The 24,824-nt window shown below is 39.2% G+C and overlaps 1 protein-coding gene across 4 annotated transcripts in view; it reads right to left on the bottom strand.

The window, feature by feature from the left end:
- Nucleotides 1–24,824, bottom strand: part of VAV3 (vav guanine nucleotide exchange factor 3) — a 352,020-nt gene that overhangs the window by 243,857 nt on the left and 83,339 nt on the right. For all 4 annotated transcript variants that reach the window (XM_045081972.1, XM_045081970.1, XM_045081971.1 and 1 more), the window contains exon 2: nucleotides 22,305–22,421. In XM_045081972.1, coding sequence (XP_044937907.1) covers nucleotides 22,305–22,421 — 117 coding nt within the window. The remainder of the gene's footprint in view (nucleotides 1–22,304; nucleotides 22,422–24,824) is intronic.

Here is a 24,824-nt window from a genome sequence, read left to right as displayed (position 1 = left end):
GTGCATCCCATGCACACTCACAAGCAAGCTCACAGATGACACTGACCGGAAAAGGTGGAGCAGGTAAGAAGCGAGATGAAGGTAACCCCAGAGTAACCCAAAAAACTACTCGAGAGCTGACATGATACAAAGAAATTCTTCACCAGAAATAACAAAGTGAGAAGGAAAGGTCAAGGTACTGGTGAGAGCCAAAGACCTACGATGATGATTCAGGTCACTCCATGAATACATCTCGACACTGCTGTGTTTTTGGAAACCAGGGGTTAAATTTACAATATTTGGAAGAGTTGAGAGCTATTAGGCAGGGGGTATTGTATTACTCTAGGAATTTTTACATACCAATTTTTTGGCTTGGACCAAAATCAAGACAGGAACATAGTAGCAAACTGAAATTTCTATCCAACATACTGATTTGCTGATTGGAAGATACATGAAACTTCAAGTGGCAATTTTCCTCTAAGACAGGCATCCTAAAAATCAAAATGACTATTTTCATGGTTAATTTAACTTGCCTGTCAAGCTTCTAGCAGATAAGACTGATTTGTTCTCATTTTTTTTTAAAGATTTTATTTATTTATTTTACAGACAGAGATCACAAGGAGGCAGAGAGGCAGGCAGAGAGAGGGGGAAGCAGGCTCTCTGCTGAGCAGAGAGCCTGATGTGGGGCTCGATCCCAGGACCCTGAGACCATGACCTGAGCCGAAGGCAGAGGCTTCAACCCCTGAGCCACCCAGGTGCCTGATTTGTTCTCATTTTATTCTCTTGTTAACTAACTTATATCTCAAGAGTTGGCTGAAACTGAATAAGGATAATAACTTTAATAATCACTGCAAAAATCTAATGGTTTGAGTAATTTTTAACTATAAAGATAAGAGTGCAAGTATTTAAGTTACTTAAATACATATCATGAAGACATGTAAAACCTTATAATCGGGATGCCTAGGTGGCTTAGTTGGTTAAGTGGCTGCCTCCGGCTAAATTCATAATCCTGGGATCCTGGGATTGAGCCCCACATCCGGATCCCTGCTCAGTGGAGAACCAGCTTCTCCCTCTCCTCCCTGCTCTATTTGTGCTCTATCTCTCTGTCAAATAAATAAATAAAATCTTAAACAAAACAAAACAAAACAAAACCAAAAAAAACCTTATAATCAGCCACAGTAGTGGACACAAATTCTTCCCCATGTTCTGGTAAGCAAAAGTCTCAGATTACCATTCTAAAAAATTCATGCTAAAGGGCCAGAACCACCAACTCAAATATTCAGTCTGAACAAGATTAGTCTAACTGAACAACTATTAGCCTAAAGAACTATCAATTTCAAATTCTCCAAACGATCAAGGGAAACAGAATTAAGGGAAACTCTTTAAACTTATGTCATTATCTTCCCCTGCAAGAAGTTTATATTTGAAAAAATAAATCATTAAATTTGCCCTTAATTGATCTTTTCAAAGACTAACACAGTTGCATGAAATAGAAAACCATAAATTTATTTCCACGTGATTCTGATGTATAAGATTTCAGAGACCTACAACATACTCTTTACTGATTTTCAGAGTTTGTTTTAATACCACCCCTTGAGGTAGAATAAGGTTTGGTACTTGTAAAATGACATGTGCACATCCATTAAAAAGAATGCCAGACATTAACGACCTTGGTTGTTACCACTAATGAACATAAGGGGCCAGTACCCTCAATTCCTATCTTAGAATGGTTTTTCCTCCGAAAAAAAGGTCTGGAAAAAATTCTACCTTTGACATCATGAGTCACTGTTCTTGAAGGAATTAAAGTTTGGTCAGCAATATAACGCTAAGGTATCTTCATTTATCAATAGAAATAAAATTTCACCAATATCAGGTAGATGACTACAGACCTTATATTAACTAACACGCGGCCTACTGAAAGCAAGCCCTATTCATGACGATTTGAATTTCCAAATAAAGAGTCAACACTAAATTTTTGTTTATTGACAAAGAGGTAATTTAACAAGTGAGAGGTCAAGCAATCATAAGAGAACTGAAGAATTCCATTACCCAAAACCAGGTCTCCTCTAATTCCAAGAAGTTTTTTCTATTACAGAAACAGAAGCAATACCGTTATTGTTTCCAAGTTCCCTTTTTCTTTTAAGATTTATTTATTTATTTAAGAGAGAGAGAGAAAGAAAGAGAAAGATCACAGGTTGGCAGAGAGGCAGGCAGAGAGAGGGGGGAAGCAGGCTCCATGCTGAGCAGAGAGCCTGATGTGGGGCTTGATCCCAGGACCCTGAGATCATGACCTAAGCTGAAGGCAGAGACTTAACCCACTGAGCCACCCAGGTTCCCTCAAGTTCCTTTTATGTCAAAGGAAAAACATACTCATTTGGTTCAAGTTTTTAAAAATAATCATGCAGAAAACATCAACGCTATCATCTATGCTGACGTTCTTCTAATTTTAGGACAACTATCCAGAACCAAATACTAGGTTAAACTCCATGAAATTTCAATTTTTGTGAAATAGTAGTAATTTTACATGGTTCAACTGATCACACAAATATAAATACTAAATGGATCTTAACTTCTAATACAACCACTGATTATTGAGTAATCAGTAGATGTTTTATGCCTTTTGTTTTATCTATGTTTTCATACCTCTACCTGATTCCTCAGAAAGATTAAACTTATACCTTTGACCTCAATTTGAAGCAAATTATTCAATGCAAATGACAGCGAAAAGAGGAACAATACATAAATGTATGAAAGAACAGCTTCTGTCCCATACATATCTAAACATATGTTTTATCAGTTAATATGTTTCTAACACACACTCATGTGTCAAGTGTTATGCAGAAGGTCTTCCATAAAACATTCTGTTTAAGCCTCTCAGAAACTGTTCAAAACAGGAAAAATAATTTGACATAGTGAGGCAACTGAAGACCCATTCTTTCTCTCCTTAAACTTGTTTTCTTGGTTAATTAGTTGGTATCACTGCTAAAATCTTGACTGCCTTCAGATTTTAATCATACTACATTGCTTATGTTCACTTAGATCAAGCTTTAAAAGTTTATGAACTTTTAAAAAATGAAACAAGATGGGATCGGGAGGGAGACAAACCATAAGAGCCTCTTAATCTCACTAAAGAAATTGAGGGTTGCTGGGGGGTGGGGAGGTAGGAAGAGGGTGGTTGGGTGATGGACATTGGGGAGGGTATGTACTATGGTGAGTGCCATGAAGTGTGTTAGACTGATGATTCACAGACCTGTACCCCTGGGGCTAATAATACATTATATGTTAGTAAAAAAATTTTGAAAAGTTAATAAACTTTCATAGATATAAATACAGGCATTAAAGAAAAGCTATCTATGAAGATAAAGATTGCCTTGGTATTTTTTAAAGATTGCCTTGGTATTTTTAAGTAACTAATATTATACGTTACTTTCATTCTTTTCAGCCAAAAGATAATCTCATTTAGTATGTGATAATAAATTAGTATCATTTCTATTGTCTTACTATGCTTATCAGAAATCCTAAATTTGAATTTTGTTGAACCTTTCAAAAGTACAGTAACACTTTCCATGACAATGAATAATGCAAGTTTAGGAACAGTAGAAGATATTAAGTGTGGAAGAAATCTGTACTTTTTCAACCACTGTTTCATAAATGTAAACTTTCTTGTGGGCATTTGTATAGTTTTGGGGGGCAAATATAGGCTTTGGCATTTTTTTCTGTAACAAAACAAAGTTTTTTCATGAAATACTAAGAATGACTACACAATGAAATGGGGAAATTATTGGCTGTCCCTGACTCTTGTCTCCTAAAAACAATTGTCAACTTCACCAAGAGAGCATGCTAAACTTCCTACTGGGGGAAAAAAGAATGCTTGCCATATTCCTTCCAGATCAGCTGGTACTAAGGAGAGAAACAATGTGGAAGAAATGGATTACATGGGAAATTTCTCATTAAAAAGAGAAGGATAAAAATATCACATTATTGACCAGACCCAAGTTAGGGACAGGTTTTTATTTATTTAAGTAATGCTATATAATAACAACAGAGATGGAGGAAACATTGTCTTGACCAAATACAACAACTCTGGTCCTAAAATGAAGAAATATGCCTATAAAATTCTATGATATTTTGAACTAGGGGAGTTCTTGTCAATGTGGTAACTCACTCTAACTATTAAAGATATAATAATAGCTTAAAGGCGGAAATGCACCCAATTATAAGCAAACCCTCTTGTTTGTGTTCCACTTCTGTCTACTAAGATAAGATTTAAACCACATCTTTAAGATTGACCCCTAGTAGGACTAAAACACAGGATTTTTCTCAAAACTAATTGTTTTCTCCTCATCTATTACCCCAAAACTATTGCTTTTTAGCCATTATCTTCTCTGAAATCAAAATCTAAAAAAAAAAAAAAAAAAAAAAAAAGTAAATACCATGCAAGGGAAAAAAAAAATCGGTGAAACCTCTGGAACAAAATAACCTGGAAATGTGAGTCATACCTAATAATATTTGAGTAAATTCTCCATGGAAATGAAACCCCATGGGTAGGAATATAACATTTAATTCTTTAAATGTTTTTAAAATTACAGGGTTCTTTTAGGCAGAACTAGATCAGAATGCTGACATTTCTGACAAGGTCTAAATGGCTTAAATGCTGCCTTCTTTTTTTTTTTTTTTTTCAAGCCAGATGAAAATCTTAGAACTCAAGCACTCATGACTCTCTCAAATATTTTTGAGAAGTTTCTTGATGAAAGGGATGTTTTACTGATACATTTATTTGTAAGAGTATATTCGCTCTACTTAAACTGTATGAAAACATATTGAATAATTGTGGATGGATTATGGATATGGATATCCATTGTGGATGGATAATTATGTGGCTGCTTCAGAACCTAGTACATAAGTCCCTCAGTACTTGTAAGTTGTTGAACATTTTAAGATTTGAGTTATTTGATTCTTATAAAAAACTTTACTGAGCTCCTCCTGTACTGAATGCAGCCAAGGCTTTTAAAAGTGTGCTAGATTATGTCAACTATACTTTAGTTAACAAAAACAACAATAAAATACCCTGGATTACAGAAAGCTTTATTCTAATTTTAAAGAACAGATTAAATCCAATAAAAGCCCATCAGAAATGATCATGACTTTAAGTGTATTTTCAGAAAATTAAACACAAAATGTGAATAACATTGAAGAAACAACAATCAAATTTAAGAGACACAATAACGAAGTACCACATCTAAAGGCAGAATCAATTCTGGTTCAAAGAAACCAGCCATAAGAGATATTTCAGGGATAACTGGTGAAATTTGAGTAAGGTCTAGATATTAAATTAGGAAATTACTTCTCATTTTGTTATGTTGATAAAGATATTATGGCAATATAGAAAAATAGCCTAATTTGGAGAGCTACAAAACTAAAAATATTTAAGAAACAAAAGTCCTGATACCCACCTATAATTTACATTAAAATGGTTCAGTAAAAATAGCAATGCAGGCTCCTCCCACTATCAAAAAGTAAAGTGCTCCTATGAAACTTTTTGTTAGATGAATGACACAGAGTGATGTAACAAATTACCATTTCCTAAAAGCAAAAATCCTTCTGGGATATTTTTCAGGTAATCTAAAACACGTACTAACGTGGGTCTTTCATAAGAGCATAGTGGCGTGAAGGAACTTCCACATCACAGGGGAAACATGTACATCACACAGAATAATAGTAGGTAAAGTAAATATGATCAAATGTCAACAATTTCTGAATAGTGGATTAGGAGTAGTCACTCTGGTAGTCTTTCTACTACATTTCTATATGTTTTGTTATTTCTATCATTACTTTTTTCAAATTTTTAAGCTTTTTTATTTTACTCCAAATTCCACTGGGCACAAAGACTAGTTCCAAAGCTCACATTCTGAATTAATGTTTTTTTCTTGACTTCAGACAGCTCAGAGATAAATGTAATCTTCATATGAGCTATTAGGATGGTAGTGTCCCTTTCTCTAAAATACTTCCAATCCCTTTTTCAATTTTAAATGTTTTCATCTTTAACTGCTCTGTTTTATATGTATTATCATAAAACACCTCAAATTATTCTTTATAGTGGGCAGCTATAAAGTGGTCTATTTCATATTAAGAAGACTTTCAGGAGCATAGTGACAATCTTCATGTATTTAAAGGATCATCCTACAGAAGATTTATAAATTCTATGCTAGGATCAATGAGTAACAAATTTAGAAAGATAGATAAGGATTTATTGTTAATGATAATTTGCTAAATAGTTCGTTACCTGTCATTGAAATAGTTGCTATTTAAAAATTTCTATGCCATCACCAGCAATCTCTCAAATACTGTAGAAGGGAGTCCAGTTATGAGCCCAAAACAGTGTGGTAAAAATTATATATATGTTTGATTATTTATTTATCTATCTAAGGGTATATTTACACTTATGAAGGTCTTGGGGGCAATCTACAGACAAAACCAAGTTACAACAAATGTGAAAAGCCCTCAGCAATTTTTTTTGGAAAACCAATGCTAATTAATGGCTTCTCCTTTTAACTGCATTTTATAGTAGTTCTACTATAATGCCATGAAATTTTAAATTATGAGCTCCCCAAGAAATTGTACTCTAGTATCTGGAAATCAGTAAGTTCACATTGTTCTGCTGCTTCCTCCCAGAAACCCAATAGGCTATTAGAAAAACATCAGCAGAGATTGTTGCTAATGCAATGTTAAAAGCTATAGACAGAAGGAAAGACACAGAGTTAATTCTAGCCTGAATCTGGCCTTCTATGCATTTTTTTCATTACTTTACCCAATCCAAAGCCAATGTAATCATCAGTCTTCCAAACTTGACCTAGACTGACCAATAGAAATGATGTACTACACATTCTCCCATGTCGTAACACAACCATTCTAGACAATCATCTTGTCATCAAGTATGAGTAGGCCACTACTTTAAAAAGACAGCTTAGGGTAGAAACAATCTATGAGGTTCTGCCCACCCAGAAGCTGCAAGAATCATCCTTCCTGTCCTTTACAGAGAAACACAGGAGGAAAGTAGCAAGTAGCAAATAGCCTACACCTAGGGTCCCCAAGCACATTAAGTGTGAAATTGCTCATGCGCAATTTCCAAGGAGGAATATTCCTGGAGGATGTAAATGCTGTTCATTCATTCCAGCCTAATGATTTATTCTACTCTGTGCCTGGTTTGTCCTGACACCAGTAGTTCTCAGACATTATGCTGATTCAGCAGGAATTTTAGTACTCCAATGGCTTTGAGGCAAACCAGAGAAAGGCCCATAATCAGTGAATGTTTCTCCAATACAGTCGCCCAAAGACACAGGTGCTGTAGGTGGAAATTAAGCAACTCAGAAACTAAACTCTCTGGAGGAAGCTTGCGTGGCTGGACTCCACACAGCTGCATGACTCCCAGCAATGGTTTCCTGTCGTTGTTTGGTGTTCCTGACACTCCTGACGCACGCTTCCTCTGCTAATCCCGTGCCGATGAGAGTGTTCGTCCCGTTCTGTCCCCATACCCCTCCTCTGAGCACAGAACATGAACACCAGCACTCCTCCACTGCTACAGACGTGTGTAAGTCACTTAAACAGGGAGAATAAATATGGAAAATATCATCCTCCTCTTCTAGACGATCCTGTTGATAGGAAATACACAGGCACAACAGCTAAAGGATGAAAGGCCAAGGGTTTGACATCACTGCTGCTTGTACAGAAAAGTCGACTGGCTACTCCATCGCCTACCGGACTTAACCAGTTCTCCTTGTGGAATTCTCGACCACGCAATTCACAAGGACAATTTACTGAAAGCAAATCAGACTCAGTGAACTCCATATGTATCTTGGAAAACTACAGCTTACTTTTTTTTTTTTAAGATTTTATTTATTTATCAGAGAGAGAGGGGGAGAGAGAGCGAGCACAGACAGACAGAATGGCAGGCAGAGGCAGAGGGAGAAGCAGGCTCCCTGCTGAGCAAGGAGCCCAATGTGGGACTCGATCCCAGGACACTGTGATCATGACCTGAGCCGAAGGCAGCGGCTTAACCAATTGAGCCACCCAGGCGCCCCCTACAGCTTACTTTTAAGGTAACAGGACAGGGTTAAGGAGATTAAGGATCCTTGAACACAGCTGAGATGGGAGATGGCCCAAAAGCTAATCTGTGAGTAAAAATGTGTGTATGAGGGATGCCTGGGTGGCTCAGTTGGTTAAGCATCTGCCTTTGGCTCAGGTCATGATCCCAGGGTCATGGGATCGAGTCCCACATTGTGCTCCCTGCTCAGGAGGGAGCCTGTTTCTCACTCTGCCTGTTCTGCCTGCAGCCCTCTGTGCTTCTGCTCTCTCTCTCTTTTACTTAAAATTTATTTTTTTTTTTTTTAAAGATTTTATTTATTAATTTGACAGAGAGAAATCACAAGTAGACGGAGAGGCAGGCAGAGAGAGAGAGAGAGAGAGGGAAGCAGGCTCTCCGCTGAGCAGAGAGCCCGATGCGGGACTCGATCCCAGGACTCTGAGATCATGACCTGAGCCGAAGGCAGCGGCTTAACCCACTGAGCCACCCAGGTGCCCCTTACTTAAAATTTAAATAAATTTTAAAAAAATCTAAAAAAGAATGTGTGTACTAATCAGCATGTACTTGCCATAGCTCTGGAACAATCAAAAATACCTAGAAAGTATCCTATTTTAAATATTGAATATTACAACTTCTAAAAAAAAAATAATTAAACCCAAAAAAGTTTTTAAGTGTTCTGCCAGAGACCAAATCTCCACTAGATAAGCAGCAAATACCAAAGAAAAAAGAGAGAGAGAGAGAGAGAGAGAGAACAAGAAAAGAAAAATAAATATAGGGAACATTAAGAATGTCAAATACAGTAAGAGCATTTGCAAAATAAAAGAGATTAACAGGGCACCTGGGTGGCTCAGTGGGTTAAGCGTCTGCCTTCGGCTCAGGTCATGGTCTCAGGGTCCTGGGATCAAGCCCAGCATCGGGCTCTCTGCTCAGCGGGGAGCCTGCTTCCCCCTCTCTCTCTCTACCTGCCTCCCTGCCTACTTGTGGTCTCTATCAAATAAATAAAATCTTTTTAAAAAAACAGATGGATAATGGGTTACAAAATCTACCTACAGAAAGTGAGTGTAAATGTCACTAGAACTCTTCTATTAAACAAACAATGTAGGCTGCGCCTGCTGCTGCTCCTCCTTTTCCCCTTGCAGTGAACTCTACTTCCCTCCAGTCACTCAGGAGAAGCTCAGGATTCAGTGTTCTCTCTTCCCTCTGCTGACCCTTTCACTGTTACACCAATTCTTAAATGCTGAAAAGCTCTCAACCTCTAAGCCCCTCTTGCCATCGCTCTGGAAAGGCCTGCAGAGTTTTCAACCACACTGCTTTAGCCTTACCTGCCTTTCCAGCTGCTGGCATTAACGAAGTCCTAGACAGTCTCCTCTTGATGGAAGTGCTCAGGCCAAGTGTACAACAGGTCATCTCATGTCTGTCTGTTAAAAACTACTCTCTTGCCTGACATGAGAATCCCTGTGGACTCTGAAAGACCCCAGAGCCCACACACCCTGGCCCTAATCTCTGCTGGCCTTCAAGGTCCTGCTCACCCCAGTTGCATCTTATAGACAAGTTACGAGGACTCTCCGCAGAATGCCAAGCATTCCACACGGATCCCCCTTCCGTATCTTCATACAGCACCTTCCCTTTACCTAGAAGGAGCTTTCCTACTGTGCTCTGCTTGGAAGCGGTGTGGTAAGATCAGTAAGAACAGGACCTTTAGAGTTAGGCAGACATTATCTCAGATCCACACTCAGATCCACATCGTCTGCAAACTAGGATTTGTTTTTGTAACTCTGAGCCTCAGTTTCTTCAGCCATAGAATGGAGACAAATAACATCACAGGGTTACCATTTAAAGTAAAATGGTAAAAAAGACATGGTCTTGCTAAGTTCCTGACAACAGCCCACATCAGCATCCCAGATGGCTTTTCTGTCTAGATGAAGCATATACTGTGAGGTACCTTCCTTAACCACATTTAGGAAGAGTAATACCTTTCTCTTGTCCAGCATCTTTTCATTTGTCAGTTTTTGTATTTAGTGTGCTATATTGTCATGACTTAATTACGCATACCTTCTGCAATATGGTGCATTCCTTAGAGGATGAAAAGCACCTTTGGCTTAAAAGCATTTAAAAAAAATAGCTTATATGATTATGTAAACGATGTTAACCAAAGATATAACGGTAAACAACGTTAACCAAAGATTTAATATAATAAAGATATAATGAAGCTCAGATAGGTCATTGTGTAATAGGAATTACAATACGCAGCCATATGGTACTTGAGGTATATGCATGCATGTTAAATCAAATTATGTTTATGCATATACTTACACACAAAAGGTATAATAATTAAATTACTATAGATGATGTCTCTCTTTTGTGTATTTATCTTGGTATGTCTGCAAACATGCATCTGTGTGCATATTTACATGTATGTTAAGAATACAGAATTTTAAATAAATACTACCCAAAAGATTCCATGTCGATCTCTGGAGAGCCCCTGACACAGCAAAGAGAAGCTCAGTTTCAAGTTCTCAAACTAGATTTCCATTTCTGGAATTACAAATGTTCTCATAAGTAAAGATGCAAAATCAAAGCAACATTCTTTAACATGCTTCCATCTCTTCATAATGCCTTCGTATGTGTATATAAGTGTATATGTATAGTTAAGTCTTTACAAATTCTCAAGTTTTTAAAGGAACATCAATATTACTGAAAATAGAACAGATCTGAGCTAAATGCCTAAGCCTAGATATTTTTAGAGAGGATTACACAATTAAGAATTATCAGGAGACACCTGGGTGGCTCAGTTGGTTAAGCATCTGCCTTCAGTTCAGGTCATTATCCCAGAATCATGGGATTGAGTCCCACATCGGGTTCCCTGCTCAACTGGGAGTCTGCTTCTCTCTTCCTCTGCCTGCCACTCCCCCTGCTTGTGCTTACTCACTCCCTTACTCTCTGACAAATAATATTTTAAAGAAAAGAATTATCAGGGGCACCTGGGTGGCTCAGTGGATTAAGCTGCTGCCTTCAGCTCAGGTCATGATCTCAGGGTCCTGGGATTGAGCCCCGCATCGGGCTCTCTGCTCAGCAGGGAGCCTGCTTCCGCATCTCTGTCTGCCTCTCTGCCTACTTGTGATCTCGGTCAGATAAATAAATAAAATCTTAAAAGAAAAAAAGAATTATCAGAACATATCAGAACATCACTTTATAAAATACAATGTGTACTGTTTACATTTATCAGTAAGTGTCAATTTAGAATCAGATAAGATTTTAGAGTTGAGGAAATGGAGACCAAATTAAAGGACTATGCCAAGGGGTTCTGCGGGAAGAAGTGGGACTAGAATCTAGTTAAAATTTGCTTTATAATTCAGCTAAAATTTAATTCTTACTAAGCCTACAGTAGCACAAATATCTGCTTCCCACTAGATCTCCGGCATTCTAAACAGATTTTTCTTACCATCCTGTCTAAAGTGGCTTCCTTCAATAGTTCATCATTCTACTCTGTTTATTTCCTCAATGGTACTTATCATTGGTTGTAATCATCTTGTTTATTTGTACTTTACCTTTGTTTCCTGAACTCGGCAACTTGAGAGCAGAAGACTGCCCGTGCCCCTTGATTAAGCAGCCCTTGGCAGTGCCTGGCAGAACAAGGACAGGAACATCCGCAGAATGAAGGGATGATGAGTGAATTGTGCCCTAACCATGCTAACTGTGCAGATCGCCATAGAATTGGATGCAGGGGCACCTGGATGGCTCAGGGGGTTGAGCCTCTGCCTTCCGCTCAGGTCATGATCTCAGGGTCCTGAGACTGAGTCCCGCATCGCACTCTCTGCTCAACAGGGAGCCTGCTTCCTTCCCCCTCTCCCTCTGCTGCTCCCCCTGCTTGTGCTCGCTCTCCTCCTCTCACTCAAATAAATAAATTCTTAAAAAAAAAAAATTGGATGCACACTCCTTACCACAGCCCTGGGAGGTAAGCATCACGATCAGCACCATCTTATACATCAAAACATGGAGGCCCTGAGAAGTTAGGTAACTTTTCCATGTTGGTAGCTAAGGACAGGGGAGGAGGACAGTCAGGTTTACTTTATCTCAAAGTCTCAGAATGACCTAAGGAATAGAGTGGATTTCATGTATCAAGGTCAAATTTGTGCAAGACAGAGGGGACAACAAAGGTCCAGCTAGGACTAAAGAAACAGGTAGAGACACATTAGCAAAGTCAGGCCCCAGGGGTTACTCAATAAGTCCAAAAATCAACTACGTCCAGAGTTCTGGATAAATCTTAAATTCTCCGATTTCAAGCAGTGTATCAATGTGTGTGATCTTAAAATAAGTCACTACAGACAAGGGGTAGAGGTATGGGGAGGGAACAGCACTCCAGGCAAAGGAAACAATATTAATCGGGAGGGTGGTGACTTAGTAATTTGGTGGGAGTAAAGCAAGGTGGGTAACGGAGGTAGGAAAACAAGGAACATGTTTAGAAAGACAGACAAGGGGTCTGGATCACAACTTTGACTTGTAAAAGGGTTTGGACTTTATTCTCTTATAAGCAACAGATCCACTGTCAAGTTTTAAGCCTATGAATAATAGGATCACTTTTGCATTTTTGTAAAATTACTCTGAAGCCTAGTTTGGAGTGATTTAAACCTGAATGTAGATTGAATACTTAGATTGAATACTTCAATAACCCCAGGGATAACAGCCTTAACTGAGGCATTTTTAACTTTTTATTCCCTGGCAACAGCTTTAGCCAAATGGAAATGGTTGGAAAAGAACTAAAAAAAAAACCTAGTTCAATTTTATACATAGTGAGTCTGAAGTGATTGTGTGATACCAAAACAGTTACTCATACACAAATTTTAAGAAATCCTAGATTTAAGGAAAAGTTTTATTAGCTGCTTTCCTCCCTGCGTGTCTTTGGTACCTTTACTCCGCCATATCCCACAGAGAGAGGACATAATATGCAGTTCTAATAAGTTTATTTGGACAAGAGTATTTTTCCTAGGGTATCTAATAATATTTTTCAAGACAATGAACTTCCTTGGAAAATGCTATTCTATTAGTTTTTAACTGTACTAAGGTTAGAGAACAGTGAAGTGTTTTTTAAACTGGCTCAAGAACAATCAGAAAGCAGACTCCCTGACCCTCACCCCCTACACACACACCAAATGCACTTGAATAATCACTAAGGTATAAAGAAAGATCCTGCATGGCTCAGGTACCAGAATTCTATGAGGGGTAGTAAAAATGGGAAAACCGGCCTAGTATTAAGTACCCCTGTAACTATACTAGCAAAGAGTGAAACAGATGCAGAGGTTGCTAGAAAGGTCAGTTCTGTCCAAAAACAAAAAAAAAGAATACTGCCAATAATGTAGAAACTGTAGAAAATTGTAGAAAAGCCAACCAGACACACCTATTAAGGAGGGCCAAAAACTGTTCCCTCCTTCTAGGCTTAAGGAGATAATAAACCTCTCCTTGGAACAAGTTTTCTTTGTTTAGGAAGGAATCCCTGGAGAACTCTCCCTTAGTTATGTAAATGCAAGCAAACCACCTACTGCTCAAGGGAGAGAAAGTAAAGAAAGCCTTTGTGGACTGACAGAGGGTGAGTCCTTGCAGGAGCCCTGAAGACTAGCCTGTTCTAGGCTGGATACTGGCTGATTTTGCGGGAAAAGTCCAGGGCCTTCTGATAGAACCGAGACCAGAGATCCCAAATGCTGCTCTACGAGTTGAAGCTGGTACCCTGCAAGTGGCTGAATCAAGAGGCTCTGGCTCAAGCTTGCTGGCTGGAAAGGATGCCATGAGCTCCTCCCTGAACAGTATGCACTGCTAAGTCTGGGCAATGTGGCCTGACCAGGTTCAATGCAGAAGCTAAAATTTGTGGGGGTGGAAGGAAGCTGGTTTGGGTAGTGGCAGGCTGTGCCACACTGGAACTACAAGACCATGCCAGCATCAGAGAACAAGAGCTACTGAAGAAACCTCGCAGGACCTGTCTTCAATACAACCAGGCTAGTAGACCATCAACAGGAAGTTGAGCTCCTTGTAGTGTTCTGATTAGAGCCCTAAACGAGACTGATTAGGGCTCTGGGACTGTAAAAGCCCCAGAGACTCTTGAATAATCTAGGATGAGAAACACTTTGGGAAATGTCCAGCTTCTCAAGAGTGGAGTTCAAAAAAATACTGTGAAAAGAGATTATGTTTACAAGCCAAGATAATTCATTCTAGTTACATAGAGACAGATGAAAAATGTTTCTAAGGGTTGGTCAACGCACATGCACTAGCCAATATGAATCTCTCAAACCAGGCCAGCGTGAGGTCTCTGAAGCTACCTGCACCTACACGAAGCTCATGGGTCTTTGGGCAGGGAGGTTTTCCTGCAACTGGGAAAGCCAGGTAAAGTTCCAAGGAGATGCACAGGTAGCAGGGAACCACTTTCAGGTTCTCAAGTGTTGTTGTGTTGGAATATATGTGGAGCTTCAGAGGGCAAGCTCCCACCACCCACAAGCACTGGAAGTAGGGATGAGAATGTGGAAACCAACCAGCATCCAGGTACAAATGCCGAGAGAGGCTAGCCTGGGCTAGCACAGCGGGCAACAAGAAGTCCTTGTACCTTTATACATGCACCCCGAGATGTCCAAGTCAGGCTGCAAAGGGTGAAAAAGTGAAAACACACCAACTATAAGACACACCCAAGCAAACATTATCCTAAGATGTATTATAAGGCATTCCAGATGGGCCAGAAATTTGAGTTCACAATGTCAAGGCAGCCTGATAGCAGCAGGTCTGGGCTAATAAACTGGGGTGGCGGGAAGGGGGAGAAGAGGGGATACATACTAATGCCTCTTAACGGAGAGGGTATAGACAGTTGTGAATTTCCATTATGCAATTTCCAAGCCTTTTTCTACATTAGATTAACCATGTATCCTTTGGTTTTCTCAGCAAGTTCAAGTTTATTTTTTTTTTTTTAAGATTTTATTTATTATTTGACAGAGAGAGATACAGTGAGCAAGAGAGGGAACACAAGCAGGGGGAGTGGAAGAGGAAGAAGCAGGCTTCCCCCTGAGCAAAGAGCTCGATGCAGGGCTTGATCCCAGGACGCTGGGATCATGACCTGAGCTGAAGGCAGACACTTAACAAGTGAGCCACCCAGATGCCCCTCAAGTTTATTTTTAAATGGCAATTTATTTTTTAAGGTGAAGAACCAGACCATCTCCTGCCCTGAATCTGATGGAGCTGCTAATTTGGTTTATATTCGGGTGGGGGGGGGTACATTTATTGAGTGGAAAGGCATCAGCTACCTTCAGGAAAAGCTTCCCTGCAGATCTTTCAACTAATCTCTATGCACAAAAATAAATAAATAAGTAAAAATAAAGTTAGACATTTTTAAGATTTTATTTATTTGACAGAGAGACAGTGAAAGCAGGAACACAAGCAGGGGGAGTGGGAGAGGGAGGACAGGCTTCCCACTGAGCAGGAAGCTGGACGAAGTTAAACATAGTCTTAACACAAAAGCCTAGGAAAATGTAAGTTATAAATAACCATACATGTGTGTACATGCATACATACATATGTATTATAATTTTCTTAATACTTCGAGCCAGAAAGTATCAAACCAAGTAAATTTACAAAAAACACCACTAGAATCTTCCTTTTGACTTTACATATACCCACCTTTAGAACCCTGAATGACCTGTATCTACCCAAACTACTGGTTCTATACTAGATCTATTGGTTCATTTAATCATTTCCTGAGCAATATGCCAGGATCTTACATAAAGCCTGTTTTCACAATAATTCTGTGTGATAGAAATTATTATCCCATTTATAAATGAGGAACCTATAGTTCAGAGGAATGAAGTGAGAACCCGGAGGTCACACAGAATTCTATAGTGTTTTTTGACTTCTTGGACAATTTTGTACAAATCAACGAATATCTCCAAGTCCTATTCAACCCCAGATCAATGTGTTGGAGCCCTCTTTCAGTCCTTTTTACCGTGTGGTTTTAAGGTCATCTTCAGATCTATCTGTATGGCCCAAAAACATAGATACAGCTGGAGGCCACTGGAGAAGTGAGCTCCCAGCCTAAAGAGGCATGCTTGTCCATTTGCTTGACCCAGTAGGGCACAAACAGACTGGAAAAGGGTGTCTGATGACTTCGTCTCTTGAAGACCTGAAGATCTAGGATACTGCTTGAGTCAATGGTAAGGACAAGAAAGCATTCACCACAAAGCTGGGACTACACTTCTACCTTATTTATACATGGCAAAATAGATGTTCAAACCTCCTTTTCTATATACGATAAAAGATGTAGAGGCTACCAAATGGTCTCCAAGCTGTGTGGAACTTTAAGAGTTATCTACACAACTGAAATCATATGATCAACAATAGCAGGTGAATCACTTAGTTCTCTCCACCAAAAGTGAGAAATCTAAGGAAAACTGGCTTGAAGAAAAAAGGAAGAATACGTTGGCTCGCGTCATGGACAAATCCAGAGATAAATGGATTCGGCTTTGGGCACAACTTTATTCCAGCAACAAATGATGCCAGTAGGCTCCCCCTCAGCTCTGTTTCCTCTAAACTGGGTCTGTTTTGAAATACTGTCAGATACCTCGATGGCCGTGGCTCTTCTAAGCCTCGTAGCTGGAGGATATTACAACAGAACTGCCCCAGAAAATGTCTCAACACATCATCTTTGTCCCAACTGAGTGACTTTCCCCATCCCCAAACCCTGCCCTATGGTCAAAGAGATGAGGTATTCTCAATGATTAAACCACCCAAACTACTGGAAAAGGGTGCTTTCTCAAAGGAGATTCAGGACCACAGAAGGGATAAAATATCCTGTGCAGGATAAAATAGATTAACCCCAGGACACATTAGAAAGAACAAAGTTTATTTCCTAACTCATTAACTCAATAACTCTTGCACACAATTCACAATTCAACCTCTATGATTTATATGAATTCTAAACCAATTAATACTAGTAATGAAGTTGTAATAAAAGTAATAATAAGAGTAATAGCTAGTAATTATCAAATACATACTTTAAACCTAGATACTGTTAAGCACTTCACATACATTATTTCCCAATCATCAATTAAGGAACTGAGGCTCAACCAGGTTAACCCAAGCTCAGCCGAAAATCACATACTTGTAAGGAGTGTAATCAGAATCCAAACCAAGATCCAACTCAGATACCATATTCTTAACCCAAACACAGAATTACCTCTCTCTCAGTATTTTTCTCACCCGTATCCCTAACTCACCTCTAAGCCAATGCTCTGATTTCCTTTTGACAGAGGCTGTCCTGAACCTTAACACATTGCTACTATCCTATTGCTACTAAATCAGCTAGAACTACTTTTGGTTAGGTGGGATTCTTTTTGATTCAAGAAAACATATCATCTTACACTTGAAAGGTGCTTAACAACACTTGAAACAACAGACGTGAAGTCGGCTGGTAACAAGAAGCAGGCCCTTACACCACCCAGAGCAACCAAAGGAAGGAACTGACTTCATCACTCATCTGGACAACAGCAGCAATGGGATTTCTACTACTCACTAGAAATGGTCTCATTAAAGAAAAATCCCATGTGCTTCCACACTGTAAATGTGCCAACAGACAGCTCAGTAGGAAACCTTTCCAAACAGCAAAATCGTTAGTTGGAACATTACAGTTTGAACAGAGGAATAGCAGATCATCTATGCAGCATGGAAGTGAAGAAATTTATGGAGCCTGTTGCAATGTAAAAAGTATTATAATTAATAACTGCTAATTTTCTAGGGGAGGAAGTGGTTTATTACATTTCTTAAGGAAAAAGACAACTAGGACAACTTTAACTTTTTTTAAAATTATATAATCAGAATAAGATTGCTTTGGGGTAGGGAAGGGCAGAGGGAAAGGGAGAGAGAGAGAAGATTAAGCAGGCTCCACACCCAGCATAGAGCCTGACCTGTGGTTCAATCTCACAACCCTGAGATCATGAACTGAGATGACTCTTAGCCAACTAAGCCACCCAGGCACCCCCAGATGAAGCTTTTTTAGTAGAAAGTCAACTTGCGCGCCTGGCTGGCTCAGTCAGTTAAGCGTCTGCCTTTGGCTCAGGTCATGATCCCAGGGTTCTGGGATCAGGCCCTTCACTGGGCTCCCCGCTCAGTGGGGAATCCGTTTCTCTTTCTGCCACTCCCCCTGCTTATGCGCATGTGTACTCTAATAAAGAAAATCTTAAAAAAAAATAAAAAATAAAAAAGTTTGGGGCTCCTGGGTGGCTCAGTGGGTTAAAGCCTCTGCCTTCGGCTCAGGTCATGATCCCAGGGTCCTGGGATCGAGCCCCGCATCGGGCTCTCTGCTTGGCAGGGAGCCTGCTTCCCTTCTTCTCTCTCTGCCTGTCTCTCTGCCTACTTGTGATCTCTGTCAAATAAATAAAATCTTTAAAAAAAAAAGTTAACCTTCTAATTTAGTAAAACTCATTCCCCATCCCTATGTGATTTGAAAAACAAAATCAAGTTATAGAAAACGTTCAGAACTATTCTAACTTTTTTGACACACAAGTTTGAATTGAAATGAATCTTCTCCTAACACTGGGGAAAAAGCTCAATACTAGGAATTAAAAGTAATGTGGAAAGGCAAAATTATCATAAGCCTTTCTAGATTGCACAAAATGTGTGCTCTTCACTATCTCAAAAATTAAATGAAAAACTTTCATTCATTTGTGTTAACACATGCAGTATGCTAAATCATATCTATAGAATAAGTAGATGTCAAGTGACAGATCACTTATACTTTTTAATTTCATAAATTCCCCTGTTTTCCCAGAATTTTCCTAAGTTCCAGAAGAAAACCTATCCGTATCAAAGCCTATGATTCAGGATAGACTTCTGGAATCTAGAACTGAGGGATAATGTAGGCAAAGCTTAGGGAGCAGCCTACACCACAATGGGGAGGTAGGGGAAGGTTAGCTCAAAACTGACTGCATGATGAGAATGTGTGAAACATTTATCCAGATAGAGTTCTTAATTTCAACAACCCATTTTATTAAAGGCTCATGCAGTATCCTAAATCTTTCCTCTTTCTTTAAAAAAAAAAAAATTAGATGCCAAGTCACAGATCACTTATCTTAATTTCATATCTTCCTTTGGTTTTCTCCCATGAGTTCATCCTTTTCCCTGTGCATTCACACAGCAGTGAGACCCAAATGCAGATGGCAGACAAGAGAGACCAAGGACGGGGAAGTCAGAAGGTCTGATTCAGATCCGAACCAAGGACACCTTAAAATCACTGTTAAATCTCCCCATCTCTTAGTTTCTTCATCTGAAAAAGGGAAAGACTTGCTTGTTTCCTCCACAAGACTATAACGAAACTCTAACAAGGTCAGTGATATGAGGTACTCTCAAAGCTTCAAATTGCTATAAAAACATTAGATACTGTTATTATAATTAATATATTCCTAGGCAAAAAGGTGCCAAATATACATGAATTCTAGATTTATTTGTATGAATCGAGGCAGACAGAGGCATATAGTTATAAATATTCTCTTTGTACATTAATTGCAAATTTAATTAAATCCCAAGGAATAAAGAGAAAAACTCTAACCTGTCTACATCCTTTTAAAATTTATAGTCACAACATGAGGAATGATTTGGTGTCTACATCAACATACTATTCACATTTTTTAAATGTAAAAATTTAAAACTGCATGAATTGTCCAAGTTCTGTCACTTACAGTCCAGGATCTGTAAATAGGGATGACAATGGTACCTACATGATGGGGCTGATATGAAGATTGGGTCAATATGTAGAGAGCACTGGACCACTATGTGAACGCTTGCACCATGGTACCAGGGAGAATCGGCCAGCTCTGTGTTCAAACTATTGCTCCAATCTCTACTAGATGTGTGATTTGAATAGGACGTCTCAGAGGGCCACTGTGAGGATTAATGGTCATATATATAAGTGTGTGTGTGTGTATATGTATATTTATGTGTGTGTATGTATACATATATGTGTGTGTGTATATATATATATATATATATATATACACACATACATACAAAGACTGAGAAGTTACCAATTATCTTGAAAGTTATCAGTAAGTGGTGGGATTGATGATTTTGCTTAGAGTAATAATGTTTAATGACAGTAATACTAGTAAGGTATGAAAGAGCTTCTTTAACTTTCACTGATTTATTGAGGCCAGATAGTTTTGGAAGAGATACTGCACCAATGCTGGCAGTAGCAAAAATATATGTAATTTTAGAGTGCTGAGTACAGGATCAAATTCCCAAGGACATCCCCAAGCTTAACTCTGTTTCAGACTTATCATTGCCAAAATATTTTAAGTAGACAGAAACACATTTACCCTTGAGAAGCATACAGTTTACTCCTTCACATTCAACTGTATTATCTCAACTCCTACAAAGCTTCCGTTGTGTAAGTGCCCAGTGGTATTCCACTATAAAGCCACTGTGTTTCCAAAGAATTTAGATGATTTCCCAGTCTTTGTCAACACCATTTCTTGCAAATCTGAATGAAAAATGAAGATCTCCTTGAAAAGCTTTTAAAAGTCAATCTTTTTTTTCATTTTTCATTTCCCTAATTCATTTTCATTTTTCATTTCCCCAAAAGAGTGAAAAGAAGATTAAGGAGTTGTTGTTTTTTTTTTTTTTTAAAATAGGTGGAGGAGTCAAAGAATAAAGAGAACATCTTTTTAAGCTGTTAGGATGTTTTTTAGGGTTAACAACGTAGAAGACAATCCACTCCACCTTACCTGGAATTCTAGTTGATTCCCTGTCATCTTCATGGCTTCACTTCCTAGCCACAGACAAATATGCTACCAACCTCCCAACCGCCACCCCCACAAGGCTTGGTTTTCAGTTGCTTTTGTTACCGTGTTATCCTCCATCACTTTTGGGAGCCTCAAAACTGTTAAATCACAGCTTGCCAGAGGAAAAAAGAATCTTAGAAACCATGCTCTTATACCCATTTCCTTTTGCACAGGCTTCCAGACTGACAGAGAAGACGGAAAGACTTCCTGGAAATGATAAAGGGACTCTGGGTCAAGAAACCAAGGATTCTCTCTCCCTGGGCAGGGTGCCTTATCCATAGTTGCATCAAATTTCTGCACCTAATTTCTTATGTGTCTGTTTCAAGTTTGTGCAATCTATTCCCATTTTTAAGCAAATCAATCTATTGCTATAGGTTTTCACCTTATAATTGAAATATTATATCTTAGAAATCAAATGAAGCATCACTCTCAAACAGCCTTTTGATGAGATACTAGCATTGGAATTACAAGAGTAAGGGCAAACTTCTCAGTGTCATTTAGTTTTATTTTGTTTTTCCTAATTCTCATGTTCTTATTTTCATAATGCAATGATGTCATCAGGAACCAAAATAAGGTCACCTTAATTACTTTTTTTATGACTTCTTACATGCAAAAAGTTTATTTCTGCCTGATCACTTAAAAATAAACACAGCGTTTAAGAGAATAATTTCTGTCACCTATTACACATAACTATTTGGTGTATATATAAATAATAACAGCAAATCTTAGCACAATTTACATGTGGCAAATATCGTCGAAGTTCAACAAGCTAACATGTATCTGCTGAAATGCAACCAATAAGAATTACTGAAAAATCTCAAACATTTTGGATTCATGTCTTCCCCATCACCTACCTGAGTATCAAAATAGAGAGGGGGCAGCAGATCATTCTCAACTTCCAAAAATTAGGTGCCTTTTAGATATAGAAAAGACAGGAGGGCTATTTGTAAGATGGAAAATAGTAGTCCTATCTTTTGAGGTAGCTCATTGAAAAAGCTACTTCTGGGGTAAAGGACTCTCCTTGTACTGCTTTAAATAAAATAATTCTAGTCCTGGGACACGGGGATGGCTCAGTCAGTTAAGCATCCGACTCTTGGTTTGGGTAGTAAGATCAAGCCCTGAGTTGGGCTCTGTACTCAGCGGGAAGTCTTAAGATTCTCTCCTTCTGCTCTTCCCATCACTCACTCTTTCTTGTTTCCATTCTCAAATAAATAAATCTTTAAAAATAATAATAATAATTCTAGCCCCATTTGGACAATGTCCTTTGTTTTGCTAAGTCACCTATGTGTGAAATTTAATTACTTAATGCAACTACCTAGACCACTTCTGTCACAAGTCCTCCTTCAGCAAAAAATGGTTAAGTATTTGATAAAATGTACTCCACTAAAACAAAACACATAGAAAATGAAACGTGGGGGGAAAAAAAGAAAATGAAATGTGATTACCTTTCCAAAGTCACGAACATCAAACAGGTCAAATGCTTCAAAGAGTTCACTCTTTCTCATTCCAAAGGTCTCGCAACAGGCCGTGAGGAATGTCCTTATGTTCTTCAAACAGAGAAACTGAGGAATGGGAAATAGCTATTAGTATATAGTGAATCATTCTGAATGTTCTATATCCTCTGTCTACACAGAATGCTATTTAAAAAAATGACAAGGGAAAAAAAAAGAATCAACCAACTTTTGAGACTGCTTTGCAATTAATCCTTCAGCAGTATTTACTGAGTACCTGCTTGGGCACAGGGGATATATGAAGAAGTTACATAAAGTTTCTGCCCTCATGAAACTTCTATTCTAATAAAATAAGACACACGAGAAAAAACGCAGCAACAAAAACCAACAAAAGAAATATTTTATTTTCATATGGTGGTATGTGCAATGGGGAAAAAAGTCAGGTGGAGGGATCAGGAGCACTGGTGGGAGGGGGTGGGGAGGCGCTTAAATGAATGATTAGAGAAGGTGTCAGTGGGAAGAGAGCAGATAAGCAGAGATTTGAAGGGGGTGAAGGAACAAGCCAGGCAGAAGTACAGGCCACAGCATTCCAACTTAAAGTAGCATCCCCTGGCAAAGCCCTGAGACAGAGTATCTAAGGTGTGTTTAAGAAAGGGGCCAATATGGGCACCTGGGTGGCTCAGTTGTTAAGAATCTGCCTTTGGATCAGGTCGTGATCCCAGGGTCTTGGGATTGAGCCCCACATGGGGCTCCCTGCTGGGCAGGAAGCCTGCTTCTCTCTCTCTCCCACTCCCCTGCTTGTGTTCCATCTCTTGCTGGGTCTCTGTCCTGTCTGTCACATAAATAAATAAAATCTTTAAAAAAAGAAAGAAAGAGGGGCACGGGGGTGGCTCAGTGGGTTAAACCTCTGCCTTCAGCTCCGGTGATGATCCCAGGGTCCCGGGATCGAGCCCCACATCAGGCTCTCTGCTCCGCAGGGAGCCTGCTTCCTCCTCTCTCTCTCTCTCTGCCTGCCTCTCAGCCTACTTGTGATCTCTATCTGTCATATAAATAAATAAAATCTTAAAAAAAAAAAAAAGAAAGAAAAAATAAAGGGGGGGGCAATGCAGCTGGAGCAGAGTGAGTGACAGGGAAAAAGGTAGGAGGGAGCTAGAAAGGTATGAGGTCAGATGATAAAGGACCTTGTTGACTCTGACCAAGACAAGAGTCACTGAAGGCTTTAAGGCAGAGGAGGGATGTGACCTGATATTTTAAGCGGTATTTCAGGCTGCTGTTTTTTAACATAGATGGAAAGGAGGAAGAACAAACATGGAGATAGGAAAAGCAGATAGGAGGGTAAGACCTAACCATGCGAAGACCACGTGTTACATTTTGACTATGTTAAATTTGAGATACCTCTAGTCATCCAGTGGGATGTGGGGCAGGCAGCTAGATATACAAATCTGCAGTCCAGGATACAGGTATATAGTACGGACATAAATTGGGAGTTTTTAGAGCATACAGAATTTTTTTTTTAAGATTTTATTTATTTGACAGAGATCACAAGTAAGCAGAGAGGCAGACAGAGGGAGAAGGGAAAGCAAGCTCCCCATGGAACAGAAAGCCCGATGCAGGGCTCCATCCCAGGACCTTGGGATCATGACCTGAGCTGAAGGCAGAGGCTTAACCCAATGAGCCACTCGGGCGCTCCAACAGAACATTTTTATCCATGATATTACCTTAGAGGACTTTATGAGAAAACAGAGGAGAGGACTGGAACTGAGTCATCTTAGGAGATCAGGAAAAGAGCCCACCAAGAGGCTGATCAAGAGTGACTGATGAGGAAGGGTAATAACCAGAAGCACAGGTTTTCCCTTAAGTAAAAAAGTGTTTCTAGAAAAAAAAAAAGGCATGATAAACTCTTTTAGCTAATGATAGGTAAGATTTGACCAAGCGCTGACCATGGACTCTGGCAGTGTGAAGGTTACAGGTATACCTTGATAAAAAGAAGTTCTGTGTGGAATGGGGTGCATGGAGCAGGTTCCAGAGATGATGGGAACAGAGGAAGTGAAAAGGGAATATAGAATATAGACTCTTCAGGAGTTTGCTGCAAAGGGGAACAGAGGATTGAAGAGGTGGTCAGAGAGAAAGAGAAGTCAAGGAAGGCCTTTTTAAAAACAATGGAAGCTGTTACGACATGTTTTTATTTTGATAAGAATAAGTCAGTAAAGAGGGGAAAGTTAGTCATGCAAGAGAGAAGACGAGTCGCCAGAATGAGGTCCTTGAGTAGACAAACACTGCTCCCATGGAGAAGTCTGACTTGGAGAGAGAAGGCTCAGTTCATCAACACTACAACAAAAGGGAAGGTGGATCTATTGACAATTTTTAAAAACAAAATTTACTTTCAGTATCCCAAAGACTCAGACCTACATAAGCAAAATACACACATACCCTGAAAGTGAATCACTGCTTTTTGGAGACCTAAGCTGCAGGGGCACACATAAGACCATTATCCTCGAATAAGTGAGAAACCCA

The sequence above is a fragment of the Mustela putorius genome, unplaced genomic scaffold, assembly GCF_011764305.1.
Source record: "Mustela putorius furo isolate JIRA1106 unplaced genomic scaffold, ASM1176430v1.1 tig00000585_pilon_pilon_pilon, whole genome shotgun sequence".
Lineage (NCBI taxonomy): Eukaryota > Metazoa > Chordata > Mammalia > Carnivora > Mustelidae > Mustela > Mustela putorius.
The sequence above is the reverse complement of the archived record's forward strand: the minus strand, read 5'-3'. Positions and strand labels throughout refer to the sequence as shown.